The sequence below is a fragment of the Colletotrichum tamarilloi genome, assembly GCF_030869305.1.
Source record: "Colletotrichum tamarilloi strain Tom-12 chromosome Unknown Scaffold_35.1, whole genome shotgun sequence".
NCBI classification, from domain to species: Eukaryota; Fungi; Ascomycota; class Sordariomycetes; order Glomerellales; family Glomerellaceae; genus Colletotrichum; species Colletotrichum tamarilloi.
In genome coordinates this window covers 155,462-170,121 of record NW_026849418.1, presented here as the reverse complement: position 1 = coordinate 170,121, position 14,660 = coordinate 155,462, and the positions used below count along the sequence as shown (strand labels likewise).

The window sequence follows — 14,660 nt, the reverse complement described above, 5'->3', positions numbered from 1 at the left end:
GAGGTGGTTTTCCTGAAATGGACTCTCGAATGAAAATAGTTTGTCGTCCCGGTGGGATCGATGGGATTTCCTGTTGGGATTCGGCTGCGACGATGCTCACCTCGTCTCCCAGAGTCCCCACGACTCCGGCAAAACTTGTCTCTGAAGTGAGCGGCTCATGTCTAAAACTTCCAAAATCGGAACCCGAGGGACCGCAGTGTGGCCTGTGTCTCGAGTTGCAAACGATTATTTCCAAATACCTACCAACTGATCTGCGATGGAACCAGGAATCCGGGGATGCCAAGAGTTGTAACCAATATGCAACCGATATCAGGCGCGAGAAAGATTATGGAACAAAGGATCTGCAGATTCCTTGGAGGACATCGTTTCCTCAACCTCCAAGGCCTCACCCTGGACGCCTCGGCCATGGCCGGCGCCTTTGTCGACCTCTCTTGACCTGTCGACATTGACATCATGTGATACTCCAAGAAACCACAGCCCAGTCGAGGTTGTGCGTGGTGCGGTCCAGGCTTTTTTGAGGCAAGGGGCCTTTCTGGGCTGAACGCAAAGCCCAGCCGTAACCAGGCACGCCAGGTTTCTCCTACACACTACCACGCTTCTGATACTAGCCCGGGGCCCGAACGTCCAAGATTGGATCCCCTTTTCTTCCCCGCGGGGGCGGAACCTGCGGATCGCGTGAGGCGACGTTCGATTGCCTGTCTAGATCACTGGTTCGGTATTTCGGCAGCCTTGTGGCTGCATCTAGTAGTTGAAGCTGTACGGCTCTTCGGCTTTTAAGCGCCGTGTCAAAAAGCTTGACTGACAACGGCCACCGACGACGGCATACTGCACCCGCGCCGCGTAAGTCTATTCCCTCGCATCACGGGTTTCCTTGAATTTTTCCTCGGTGAACACGATATCCGGAGCTGAACCAAAGTTCAAGGACAAGGGGCTGTCAGATTTACAGTTCTATGCTTCTTTCTTATTCCGTCACCAGGCCCTAGTCATTTGTCAATTGCGCATATCAGCAGTTCTCGAGAACGTCAAGAAATGCGCGCAATCCCCCCCTGGGACGTTTAATCCGCCAGCCTATCGAATCTTGTCGTTTTCGGATTGAGTCGTGGGCAACCATGCAACGAATGGTGTCGAGAAGACGACGAGCAGGGTGGGACGAAGCGAAGCGGTTTGAGGCGGTTTGACCTTGCTGTGTTCTGCAGCGACGGCCCAACCACAGCATCTTTCAACCACCAAAAGGGGATCAGGGGGATTGAAGAAAGTTTGCTGCCTTCAAACATGAAAAAACGCGAAGAGAGGATGAGAAGAGGGGCACGAGCCAGGCAGATCACCCGTGGTCGTGGTTAATCGTGTGGATGTCTCTCCGGATCCCCAATGCTTATTCCTGAGACTGGCCAGGGGCGACCTTTGAGTTCCGAATCAAGCATGAATAACCTTACAAAGTCTGTGGGTGGCCCTGGTTCGCGCTGCATGATACGAAAAGGGTGTGGGACTGAAGACTTCGGACGAGGGAACAGAGTTTCGGTTGCCTCGAGCACCTTACCCTTTCTGAAGGTCTGGATGTAAAGGACTTGGGACGACGATGGACCGAGTCCCGAAACGACTCTCTGCGGTTGGCCTGACTCAACGGCTGTTGCTATTCTCATTACGATGCAGATGAGGATATCGACAAATCGTCTCTTGATCCATGAGTGGTGGCTCAGCGCCCAGCACATTGACATCTGTCCTGCTAGAGTGGTTTCAGGCACCCTCGGTCACAATGTCTCGACATGTTCCGCCTCACGCCACTCACAGTCGTATTGGGGCCACCTGATTCGGGACGAAGGACGAGTGAGTACATAAAGATCTGACCAGTTCCGCGTCGTTTAAATTTTTTTTTGATTTGGTTCGACGGCAGGCCTCACAGTATCAAATTTAATACAGACATTCCCTTGGAAACAGTTGCTTCGGTTCAACATTCATCACAGAATCATCTAATATTTCATCAACTTCGGTTCACTTCAGTCCATCAAAATGAAGTTCCTTACATTCGGATTCCTTCTCGCCTCGACGATCGTTAGCGTCAGCAGTGCTCCCACAGATATCGATAGCAGGGCTGTCAGGTAGGTCCAGGAGCATCACTCGTGCTGTATCGAGAAAGCCGACTAATAACACTTTCAGTTATCAAAACAACTATGACCAACACTTGGAGGACCGCGAGGAGCGCAAGGAGGCTCGCGACATCTCCATCCCCTCGTTCGCCGGCGTCGAGACCACCAGCGGTGTGGTCGCCGACATCGAGGTTGAGGAGAACGCCGTCCCCCTGAGGGCCCGCCAGCTTCTCAAGAAGAAGAAGGGCAAGAAGGGCAAGAAGGCTAAGAAGGCCAAGAAGGCGAAGAAGGCCGCGAAGAAGGCAAAGGCTGCTGCTCCCGCGAAGGCCAAGGGCAAGGCCGCGACCCCCGCCGCCGGTGCTGCGAAGAAGAAGGCCGCTACTCCTGCTGCTCCCGCCGCCGGTGGTGCTGCTGCCAAGGGCAAAGGCGCTGCTGCTCCTGCTGCTCCCGCCGGTGGTGCTGCTGCTAAGGGCAAAGGCAACGCCCCCCCCGCAGCTGCTCCTCCTGCTGCTGCTCCTCCTGCTGCTGCCCCTCCTGCCGCTGCTCCTCCTGCCGCTGCTCCCAAGGCTCCCGCAGCCGCACCTCCCGCCGCTGCCCCCAAGCCTCCTGCTGCCGCGCCCGCCGCCAACCCTCCGGCCGCTGCTCCCAACGGCGCCGCGAAGCCCATCACTCCCGCTCAGCCGGCTGCCGTTGCACCTGCCCCTGTCGCTCCTGCGATCCCCGCGGGCAAGAACAACGGCAACTGAGTTACGTCTCAGCAGCTGGTTGTGGAGGTTGGAGGTTAATGGATAGAGAAAATCAGCACTGGTGCTGGTTGCTTGATTCGGTTCACGAGGTTTACGACAATGCGCAGTCATGGCGATTTCACAGGGCCAAACAGATGTGGTGACAAAAGAGTTTAGCCGCATAGGACGTGGGCAAATCCCCTTCCCTTTGGGACCCCTCCTCCATCTCAGTGGTGGTCGAGTCCGTGGGCTTTCGTCCCTGACGGCCTCAAGAAAGCGGCCTAGGAGCTGTCATTGAGACGTCTGGATGAGTTAGGGGTTTGAGACCGGAGTGCGGAAGTACATACATAGCCACAACGAGCAATCCAAGCGTCAGACGTTTATTCCCATCTTCGTGTTTGTCTCTGTCTCTTAGTCGCAGTGAGTTGCGAGTGTTCGCCGCTCTCTACACAGTGATCTCGGATATGTCGATGCGTATACATTTGTGAGACGAGATAACTTGGCGCTATGATGTCCGCGGCCTTCTCTTCACCAAGGAATCCCTTTTCTCGTTTCATGAATTGGGCCCATGGAAACATGTTTCACTCTGGTCCCTGCCAACCACCACACCAACTTCTTCAAACCCACAGACATGCAGGTCATGTTATACCCATGTGCACGCTGTGGCCGTCTCAACTTCTCTCCTGCTTGCCTCCCCCTCTTCCCCCCTCCCCCCTTCGGTTCGTTACATCTTTACTTACCAGTGTCACCATCCAAGGCCAAGTTTACGAGCGACGGGACCCGATCTCTCCGGCGACCTGATCAACAGATTGAATGCAACCCTCTCTCATGAGATTTTCCGAGTGGCTGAACCGAGATGTGTTAACGTAGCTCTGCACGATTCTTTACCCTCCTTTGGCAGCTACCTCGCCATCTGTGTAGAATGAGTCGAGTATCTTAACCCACACTCCCGATGCAAGTCCGAGAGCTCCGGCCGCTCCATCCGGTCGCACCAGACATCGACGACCAATAAAGATCTCACTCCCACGATTCGGGCTTTACGTCAAATGAAGCTTTCCCTGTCTGAGTCCACAGCCCCTCGAGGCAAGTCCACTTTTTCCTTCCTTTGTTGCGCTTTTCTCTCTTTCGTTCTTTTTTCCCCCTATCCCCACCGAATTAGCTATTTGCGTCCCCGTTTTGCCGCACGCACATTGAAGAAAATTTCAACGACCTAATCCACCATAAAGCCCACAACAACCCTCGCATGAAAGGAATAAGAGCAGATTCTGCTTCCGACTTTGCCATCAACGGGTATCCATCCCTTCGACTCCATCGAGTGGTTAAATGGCCGGTTGGCCCAATGGCAAGGCGTCTGACTACGATTCTGTAACAAGAACGTGTAATCAGGAGATTCTGGGTTCGACCCCCAGGCTGGTCAAATCTTTTGCCTCTGGGCGTATTCTACACATCAGCAGCCTAGTTGGTGATTTTTCCTTTTGTTTCCCTTCCATTTTGGCCGAATATGCCGAGTGTGTCTCTTCTTGCACACTCGAACGCCACCTACTTAGTCAGGTGAGCGGCAACTGAGCTCCGGTTGGGTGGCCGTGTAACGTGAAACAAGTCCCGAGTCTGTCGTAGGCAAGCAGAAACCCGGTCGCACTTACTGGCAACCTGTCTCTCCGTCGAGGGATTCGTTGACAGTGGAAAGGTGATCAATTTGATGATTGCAATCATTCGCAACGAACCGTAGGACGTTGACGAAAAACTCTCTGCCCACGAATGCAAAGATTTAGGGATAAGCTTAAACTGGGTGACAGAACTCAAGCGTGACGCGAACGAGAAGTTTGTTGTAGCGATGCTTTTAGCTACTGAGAGCCCTCGTCCCCTGTAGAAGCTCAGGCTTTTGCTCTGCAGTTTGTCAATCTGAGCTTGTTCAGAGAGGAAGACGTCATGATCATGAGTCGTCACCGGATCACGCGATGGAGTCGTTTTGAGTTTGTGCTTTTTGAGTTCGTTGTCGTCATCAGTAGGGACTTGGCTTCGTCGAGGATTGCTCAGGAGGCGAGAGAGTCTCTCAGAATCGCGGTCAACGATGCATTCTCAAAAAAATATGGTCTGCTTTCAACTCCATCCCTCCAATCGTATCATACACACCTCTTGCCGTAAGGCATCGCCGCTCTCCTAAAGATTCCATAAACCTTTGGCTCTTGGCCATGTCGGAAGACTTCTCTCGCTTCTCCCCTCTATCAGGGATCCCTCGACGACTTGCAAAAGCTTATTCGCAACGGGCGTTGTGGCAAATTCTCCCTACCCAATTACAGAGTCACACTTGGAATACAATCTGGCTCATGTGTCTGTTTGTTCATTAATCATGACTTGCGTTCGAAGCCTTGTAGAACAGACGAGCCGTCATCGAATAGCCTTTCCATTAGCCCAACTGTCAAGTTTCTCGAGGTTAGATTTTCTCTGCTTCTTCTGCACACTGTCAGTCAATATGACTTTTAGGATTAGTTGAGCACGTATTGTCTTGAGATCACAAACCCCGAAGGGCCATGGCCCCCTTCTATGCAATTGAGTCAGCCCTTTGCCCGTGTAGTCGGTGGAGGAAGGAGAGCCTCATTATTCGACATTACATATCGATGCCTCTCCTTTGCCACATTTGTTAAACTCAAGATATCAGAAGAGATTAGCCAGGTTGAGAAGAATCGACTAATCAATCGATCCCGTCCACATCAATCAACTCTAGGCTTCATTTACACACCAACGATTAAGCAAACACACTGTATGTAATGAGGCGTGATGCACCAAGACATACTATTGGATCGCCCCACTGGGTTCCGACTAGGCTTGGAAATACATGTGTAGTCGGCATGTATGCAATCGGTGGCACATACATTAAGAAGAAAATAATCCGTCAGGTGTTGATGGATTCATTGTTAAGCTAATGGGTCAAATGCTTCGGAGCAAAAAGGTTGCTCCTGGTGAGGATCGAACTCACGACCTCCGCATTTCTCACATTGATGATGTAATTATAAGAACGGCGCCTTCACCACTTGGCTACAGGGGCTTTCTTAACTTCCGACGAAATTTGACTTATGTACTCTTGCTCAACCTCCGAAGCTCGGTCCGGCACCACGCGACGGTGCGGCGCAGCAACTGCCCATACATCCACATACACAAAGCACAACCCGCAAAAGCATCCAATGCAACTCCGATTTTCATCACAAAGAGCGCTGTCCTCGAATTCGTCGACATGCTCTGTTCCAACGCGGCGATGTGCACTGTTAGTGCAGTACATTGCTGCAGTGCACCACCTCTATCAGAGACTTTGATTGGGTGATCTGGTCTTTTGGTGGGGTCCGGATGACAGGTTGCTGGTGAGGGGGAGAATAGCGATCGGAGATTGGGAGTCAGATACCTTTATAGTGCCCTGCAGTCATTCAGCCCTCTTCTCAATGGAATACAAAATCTGTCCACGGCGCCAGGCTCAAATGCTCCAGCAAGTGCAAGACGAGTCGGGCGCGAGACGACCGGCAAAATTCGAAGCGGATGCATGTATTCAGATGGATATTTACTTTGAGCCTCTCTCTTAAAAGCAACTATTTTGCTTTCTTCTAAGAATATGTTCCATTACACCTCTGCATTCTGACTTACATACATGGTATAGAAAGGCTCAAACAAGGCGAAAGGCACATATGAGGCATCTTAGCCCTTCAATGCTGCTACCGTGGCCGCGAGCGCCGTACCGGCAGGTGGGGCGCCCGGAGTCCGGAGGACGTTAAGCATTACCGAAGGCGAGCGCTCCCGATGACTCTGCCCGGGACATTAGCACGTACCCGATGGAGATTCTTAGGATAGAAAACTCAACCCCGTAATCTTTCTCCCGTCTTCCTAGTTGGATGCATCGTCATATAGCTGTCATCTCAGCCTTTCCACGCCTGCGAGCAACTATCCCCGTTCACCTAGTAACTCATCCTCGTAAGCAAGCTTCTTTTATGAGACCCATCCTCCTTCCTATCCTCCGCTCTGTATCATCGTACCCGCCCGGCATAGAGACTTTCGAATAGCCTCTTTTATCCCCCAGGTCTGCTTCTAATTAGCAGCGGACTTGATGATCTTGATGATTTGGGCCCAAATCATCAAGATCATCAAGTCCGGACATGGATCGGACCAAATGAGAACGACTTCTGAGAGATCTATGCATAGGGCGACAGAGTAGAGACAAAGTGTGGAACGGAATCTTCAATTGCATCAGCAGATAACCAGGGTAGTTCTTGAGAGGCAACAAATCCAGCATTCCATTAAGCCAAACATCGGCCAGACAAAAACAGGAGCCATGCGAGCCCAGCAACAGGAGTGCTTACATACATGAAGATGTGTGATTTGAGCCTTTGTATCGTTCAGACACAACACCGTATGTAATTGTGCGACTGACTTCATCAGAGGTCGCCTGTAACTATACCCCAGGTCTTTCTACCTTATCGTACGTGTTGCGAGAGACATCCCACCTCGAATGCAGTCTTCATCCGCTTACTCCGAACCAGACGGAAGTAGACGAGAATATGGTCAATACCCCAAAAATGAACTCTGTGTTTGGACCACAAATTGAAGAGAAAGATTGAAATTTGAACATGTCGTCTCTGGGAATCGCCCACTGGACCTTCCGAACACATCAACTGAAGCTCTTGATATAGGTACACAAGGCAATAAAACATGAAGGAAGGGAAAAGGCAAAGGCTACCAAGATCGAGAGTAAAAAGGGGGCAGGTGGAGATGAAGAAAAGCCAAAGCACCTACTAGAAGCATAAGCCAGTCTAGCAATGTTGCCGATTGCCTTGTTCGAGATTACTTTCACCTTGTCTCCTCCAACGTCACACTCCAGCCTCACACGCTTCGTCCTCACTACCTCACACCTCGTACCCACCTTTTCACGTTTATCAACAGCCTCACTTCATACCTCAACACGTGACTTGGGATCATTAAGCCTAATCGTGTATATTCCGACTCACCTCTTCACAATAGCTGTTGACCATGATTGTTTTTATAGAAATTCAAACTCTGGCTGTGTTCACCAGCCCTAACCTACCCATCGCTCCTTCCTCAGAAGAGATTGACAGACTCACGGCAGGTTCGACCTTTCCCCCCCACTATCCCCCGATCTCTTCTTCCTCTTGACAACTTTCCCCAGAGCGGTCGATGATCTTTTCCACACGCTTACCTCTCTCTCACCTCGCCATTCACCAGGCAATATCGTCAAAAGAAGCCATTGGCTTCACGTCTTGGCCTCTGAATCAGGTACATATACTCACTCATGCAAGTCAGTGAAGAGCCGTACATCTAACTCAGCACCAGGCTTACAATAGAATCTCATTGTTCATGACCTAGCTTCAGCAATCTTCTTTGACAGTCTTTGCTCATTTTCACTGAGCAGACTCGCCTACCCTTCGCAAGCACAATACCAGCAGCAGACAAAGCAGTCACAATGGATCACTTCGCCGAAGAGGAGAAGTTTGTTGATATCATCGACTACAAGAAGATGATAGTCAATCGCATTCCCGCGACCGTCTCGGATACTTACCGCAGCACACTCATCAAGACTATCGATTATTTCATCGACACTCCCGACCCTTCCAACTGCACTCTCTTTTGGAAGGTCAATGCAGAATATGTCTCCAATGTTGAGCCTCCCTCGCACTTCGTCATTGCACTCTGTCTCGCTTCGCCCTCGCTTGCTCTCGAGGGTCAAGCTCTTGAGTTCCAGAAGGACTTCTATGCCAAAAACCCCGATGTGGCTCACCACTTGAATGATTGGACCGTCCAAGGCCTCATCAATCACCACAACAAGAAGATCCTCTCTGGAGACATCACTGGCGATTATGTCCACAACATTGACGGCACCCCTTGGAACCCCGAGGCTATTGTCGTCAGCCACCCTAACCACAAGCGCCCAGCCTCTGCCGTCGAGGATATGGTGCCTGGTCCATCGTCCAAGAGAAGACACTTGGCTCAGGAGGCGACCACGTCGCTCCCCTTCTTTGAGAACAAGGACACTCCCCGTCTCAACTTCCTCGCCCAGGCACAAGAGGTCCCCAAGGACTTGCGTCCCATCCTCCCTCCCATGCCCGAAGCCCCCAGAAGCCCGTCCATCGGTGATCTTTTGGAACTCCCCCTTCCGGATCGCCCTATCTCCCCCAATATCTTCCTCAACCCTATCCCGGGTATGAAGGGGGATGAGGAGCGCCTCGACAACGGCTCTCTCTTCAATAATCCTGCCAGAGTCACTGATATGCCCATGCCAGGCATGAGTGAGGACAACGAGCACCTTAGCAACGTCTCTCTCTATGGCAACCCAGCCAACTTCCCTATTGTGAACTATCGCAACCCGTTCAGTCCTACTCGCGAGCCTTCCACCTTCCTCGCCAACGACGACTATGGCTACGGAGACTATGGCATGGCCTCAGCTGGCTACAACCCCGGCGGCCCTGCTGGCTTCTGCAACGACCAGGAGGCTTCCTTGCCTGTCGGCTTATCTGATGGCCCCACTGACAACGACAACAATCCTGTCGCCTATGGCGCTCCTGAGGCTCCCATGACCATCTACAGTACTCCCTCCGCCGCCAACCTGCCGACCGATGCGCCCATCCCCGCGCCCCTGGCTGACATTCAGGAATCCACTGTTCATGAGAACGGTGATCAGGCCTCTGCTGTTCAGGATTCCGCCGCTCAAGCTTCCACAGCTCAAGCCCCTCCCATCAACCCCTGGATCGCAGCCGAGCAAGCCTCCGCCTCGCGCATCGCCCGCCTCACCACCCTCATCGCCCAGAAGCAAGCCGAGGCCCAGGACAAGATGAAGCACGCCGACGCCCTCCGCGCCGAGCACGCCGGCCTGGTCAGTCCCTTGCCCCTCATCACCGACGCGCCCCGCGGCGCCTACGTCACCTCCGCCGAAGGCGACGCCCTCCGCAAGTTCGTCATGGAGGCCCACGACTTTGAGGCCCGCGCCCAAAAGTTCTATAGCGAGGCCATTTCGGCCATGTTTGAGGCTTCCCGTCTCGAGAAGGAGCGCTACGAGGAGAGCGTCAACGCCGGCAACAAGCGTGTTGAGCGCATGCAGACGCTTGTCTACAAGATGGCTGGCTTCGCTAGAGATGCGCAGGGCCTGGCGCTTGGTGCCCGTCCCGGCGAGGCACCTCAACTTCCGGGTGGAGTCAAGGACGTTGGCGATATCGTCAGTCGGATGGCGCAGCTGAAGCAGGCCTCGGAGTATCTCGTTCAGCAGATTCATCTCGTCGAGAAGGATTTCCGGCAGTACCAGGAGTACCGCCAGTTCATGCGACAGATGCAGTAATCGTACATGCTTCCAGGGTATCGGGTTCTGGGGGTTTGCTATACCCGTTGAACCGGGACATATTGGTTGCTACTTTTTTCTTCTTTGCTGACTGACCGCATTTCTCATACTAATTGCAACCACGAGGAACGACAATGAGAGACGGAGAAGGTTTTGGCTTTCAGGAGTTAACGGAGGGTTTTGGGTGATGGAACCCTTGAGATGCCCCCTATGCTTTGGCTTCTTTGCTCTGGCTTGTTTGTAACCAAGATACCCATCAGGAAATGCCCAAGAATCTCGTAGGAATGAGCAAGGATGCAAATCCATGTGAACAATGGCTTTGAGTTTGAGTTCACGAGAACAAGGACATCGAGATACACATTGAGAACAATAAAACCATGAATCAAACTGAAGAACCCCCAAAGTGAATGAAGGTGGCCACCCAGAACAATCAGGATCACTAATTAAGATGAGATGACTCTCTAAGTGACGGTAGAAGTCATAATAACAAGAGTTGATCAAAGCAATGGGAGACTTCAGGTGATGGTCAATTGCCATTCTGTATTATGGTATAATCAATGATGGTAGGTAGTAAGTACCTCAGGGTGAGTAGTATCGATCGCTCTATCAATGTCGAGGGTGTAAGCTCCCAGTAATCCTCAACGCCTCTTTGGTGAAAAAATCCAAATAAATGAGAGACCATGTTTAAAAAACAAAAGTCAAACCAGAAACGAGTAATTCCAACTTTTAAATCTCCCCCCTCCTCTCAGTAAACGCTTCGCTCCCCATTGTATTATGCATTACACACGTTGTTTAAGCACAACTGCTACTCCAACTCGTCTGGCAACCCACAGCGGTATAACAAGCCGGGTTCGTGATAAGCAGGAGCCTACTGCTAGCGCAGACGTTGAGCGCCGTACAGCAGAGGCCGTCACCACACTTAGCGTTGGCAGCAGAACCGCAGAGCGCGCCGGCGGTGGTGACCGTCTTGACGGTAGATGCTGCCGCGGATGTGGCCGCGGGGGTTGCGGCGGTAGTACCGGACCCGGAAGAGGTATCTGTGGATATTTAACCTAATTAGCCAAAAACAAGATCCGTATTAGCAAGATCATATAAGCCAAAATATGTAATTCTACTCACCACAGGTACCGTATCCAGACTGGCATCCCGTGCCGCAGAAAGCAGACGTGCTACCACAGTATCCGTACGCCGAGCAGCAATTGCCAAACGTCGAGCCCGCGCATGTCGACCCGCCGTTCGTGGAGCCGCAGTTGCCGTTGAGCGAGACGGCGACGTTGGCGCCCGTGCCGGAGCACTTGCCGAAGCCGGACTGGCAGCCCGTGTCGCAGTGGGCGGTGGTGTTACCGCAGTAGTTGTAGGGGGAGCAGCAGTCGCCAAAGTTGGAGCCGAGGCAGTTGTAGCCGTTCGTGCCGGCGCACTCGCCGTTCTTGGAGATGTTTGTGTTTGTCGCGGCGGCGGCGTTGGCGGTCGTGCTGCCGCCTGCGACACCGGAGGAGGCCGGGGTCGCTGCGGAGGAGGAGCCTGCGGCGGCGCCTGAGCTTGAAGCGGCGGTCGTGCCATTGCAGGAGCCGTAGCCTGGTTGGCAGCCTGTGCCGCAGTGGGCATCGGTGGTACCGCAGTAGTTGTAGACGGAGCAGCATGTGCCGAAGGTGCTTCCCGTGCAGGACTTGCCGGCCGCGGCACCGCATGAGCCGTCGGTGGAGACGAGCGAGGTGCTGGGGAGGACGGCGGAGGCGGAGGACGTGCCGCTAGCGGAGGCTGAGCCGGAGCTGCTGGCCGCACCGGAAGAGCTGGCGCCGCTCGAAGAGGAGCTGCCGGAAGCGGATGATGTGCTGTTGCAGGTGCCGAAGGCGGACTGGCAACCTGTTCCGCAGTGTGCGGCGGTGCTACCGCAGTAGTTGTAAACGGAGCAGCAGTTACCGAAGGTCGAGCCGAAGCACTGCTTTCCGCTGGCGGCACCGCAGTCGCCGCCGGTGGAAACGGGAAGTGTCGAGGTGGATGAGGCGGCGGAGCTGGAGGCGGACGCTGTGCCGGTGCCTGATGAGGAACCTGACGACGAGCGAGTGTTAGAAGAAGACGACGACGATGATCCGCTGCGAGTGGACGAGCTGGAGGTGCCGGTGCGAGATGAACTGCTGCTAGTACCGGTGCGAGACGAGCTGCTGCTGGTACCGGTGCGGGAGCTGGAACTCGACGAGCCGGTGCGAGAGGAGCTGCTGCTGGTGCCGCTGCGGGTGGACGAGGAAGAAGAGGTCCTACCTGATGAGGTGCCGCTGCTCGAAGAAGAAGTAGTGTTGGATGCTGAGCTTCCGCAGGTGCCGTACTTGGACTGACAGCTCGTGCCGCAGTAGACGGAGCTGGAACCGCACCATCCGGCGCCGGAGCAGCAGTTACCGTAGGCGGAGCCCTGGCAGGTGAAGCCGACGGTGGAACCGCACTGGCCGTTGGTGGAGACGGCTGTCGAAGTGGAGGTCGCGGACGAGGTGCGGGTGGACGAAGATGTCTTGGTCGAGCTGGACGAGCTGGAGGTGCTGGAGCAGACCTTTGAGCTGACCGGGGTGATCTTGAAGTTGTAGGCCGGGACGGCGCCGCGGTACCAGTTCTCTGGGGGGTCGCCGAGGCAGGTACCGACGGTGACGGCGTTCCAGCCGTTGGCGACGACGGAGTCGAGAATGTGGTTTGTCAGGGTCGTGGCAATGTACTGGTGGATGTCGTGCTCGATGTGCAGGTAGCTGCCGTTGCAAGGCGTGCGAGCCTGCATGGCTTGATCCCAAAGATTCACACTGAATCCGATCTGGTCGGCCGTGGTGTGGAGGTAGCCCTGAGTGTCAAGGTCGAAGTAGGTGATGTGATAGCCCAGGTCGGCCATCTGTCCCTGGCACTCGGCTCCGCAGATGGAATAGGGCGGACGCATGTAGGTGGGGAAGAAGCCGAGAATGTCCATGAAGGCAATCTCATTGTAGACCATCTGGTTCTTGCGCTGGGCCAGCGTCATCTGATCCAGGTTCTCGTGGGACCATGTATGGCTGGCAACCTGGTGACCATCTGCAATCATTCGCTGGAAGGAGGTCAGAATAGATAAATCACAAGTGTGGCTAAGAAGCTTACTGTAATGACATCGCGGTAGTTGACATTGATCATGCCCTTGCCGATATTGTTGCCCGTGATGAACCAAGTAGCGACAGCACCGTGAGCCTTGAAAGCGTCCAACATGGCAGCGGTGTAGATGTAAGGACCATCGTCGTATGTGATGGCAACATCGCCCTGGTTGACGCAGGCGTAGATGCCAACGCCGCCATAGGGAATGTCACCGTTCTTTGGCCTTGCATAGTCTGAGGTATCCGGACCATTGGGCTTCTCGTTGCCATCACATGCAGGACCGTAGTTGATTTGGCAATCGGGGGACGCGCAGTATTCCTCAGACTGACCGCACCATCTAATCGTATTGTTAATCAAGAACCGTTGATAGGCGATGTAGCCGCAACATACCCAGAGGCTGAACAGCAGTATCCATCCGCACATCTGCCATATGATCCTCCACACTGCGAGTTGTCTCCCAACGGAATTGATGACGTCTGGCGAGGGCTGAGTTTCACGCGGTCCGCGCGTGGCTTGTTGGCTACCGTAGGCGGGTTCCAGGGCTCGAAAGCATTCCGTCTCTGTCTCAGCTCGTCGATATCGCGAAGACGAGGCAATACCAAGTTGGGGTGAGGAACTTCATCCTCGTCGTGAGCATGAGCTGCTTGTAGCCCTGCAAGGGTGGCTAGTACAACAGGAGTCCAACGCATGATGACTCAAGTTGTTACTGGAAAAAATGGAAAAGATATTACTTAGAGACCCGGTGATTATGTTGGTGTAAGTCGTAATAGTCGACTACTCTCAAATGATTGTCTTCAAGGAAAACAAACAAAATCGAAAACAACCTAAGAGATAAATGAGTGCTCTTAGGCTTTCTGTATTAGGATACTGAAGCACCTTGATAGAGGGATACCGAGAAAGAATAAACATCATGAGGAACCCGTGCGGTACCCAGTGTTATATACAGGGGAGACGAAAGACCGGGGGGAGGCGTTCATGTTCGATGTCGCAGTAGAAAACGGCAGCAGTGACATTCTCCATGAGAGACTTCTCGCATAGCCCAGATTTGGCGATGACCGCAAAAAGACACACACCAACACCACTTACACGCCCGCGCCCCACACCCCTCCCACCCCCATCCCCATCCGACTGGGAGGACCGAGCAATACCACAATGGAAATTGGAGGATCGCGAGGGCTAGCTTGGGAGCGGGTCTACCGGGTACGGGAAAGTTAGCGTGGCGTCGAAAGGGACCCTCCCCTCCAAGCTCGCGTCGTCCGGGACGGGTAGCAAAGAGAACCACATCATGGATTCAATGGAATCGGTAAGAATGGGCAAAGAAAGAGAGAGAGAGAGAGAGAGAGAGCGACAATGACGCGCGCTTGTTCCTCGATTCACTCCGCACATCGTCCCACACATCTTTTCCTTGCCTAGCTATACAGAAAG

General features: G+C 53.5%; 3 protein-coding genes across 3 annotated transcripts; 2 read left to right on the top strand and 1 right to left on the bottom strand.

The window, feature by feature from the left end:
* Positions 1–2,007: 2,007 nt before the first annotated feature.
* CTAM01_09194 (uncharacterized protein) lies at positions 2,008–2,830 on the top strand (the record flags this gene model as incomplete). Its single annotated transcript, XM_060525213.1, has 2 exons — positions 2,008–2,096; positions 2,155–2,830. The coding sequence occupies 2 exons, from the start codon at positions 2,008–2,010 to the stop codon at positions 2,828–2,830; spliced, it is 765 nt and encodes a 254-aa protein (XP_060380157.1).
* A 5,440-nt stretch (positions 2,831–8,270) lies between these two features.
* CTAM01_09193 (uncharacterized protein) lies at positions 8,271–10,136 on the top strand (the record flags this gene model as incomplete). The annotated part of the gene is made up of 1 exon (XM_060525212.1): positions 8,271–10,136. One exon carries the CDS (start codon positions 8,271–8,273, stop codon positions 10,134–10,136), a length of 1,866 nt encoding a protein of 621 aa, XP_060380156.1.
* A 792-nt stretch (positions 10,137–10,928) lies between these two features.
* On the bottom strand, positions 10,929–13,924 carry CTAM01_09192 (chitin recognition protein; the record flags this gene model as incomplete). Its single annotated transcript, XM_060525211.1, has 4 exons — positions 10,929–11,173; positions 11,256–13,194; positions 13,245–13,572; positions 13,626–13,924. 4 exons carry the CDS (start codon positions 13,922–13,924, stop codon positions 10,929–10,931), a joined length of 2,811 nt encoding a protein of 936 aa, XP_060380155.1.
* Positions 13,925–14,660: the final 736 nt, after the last annotated feature.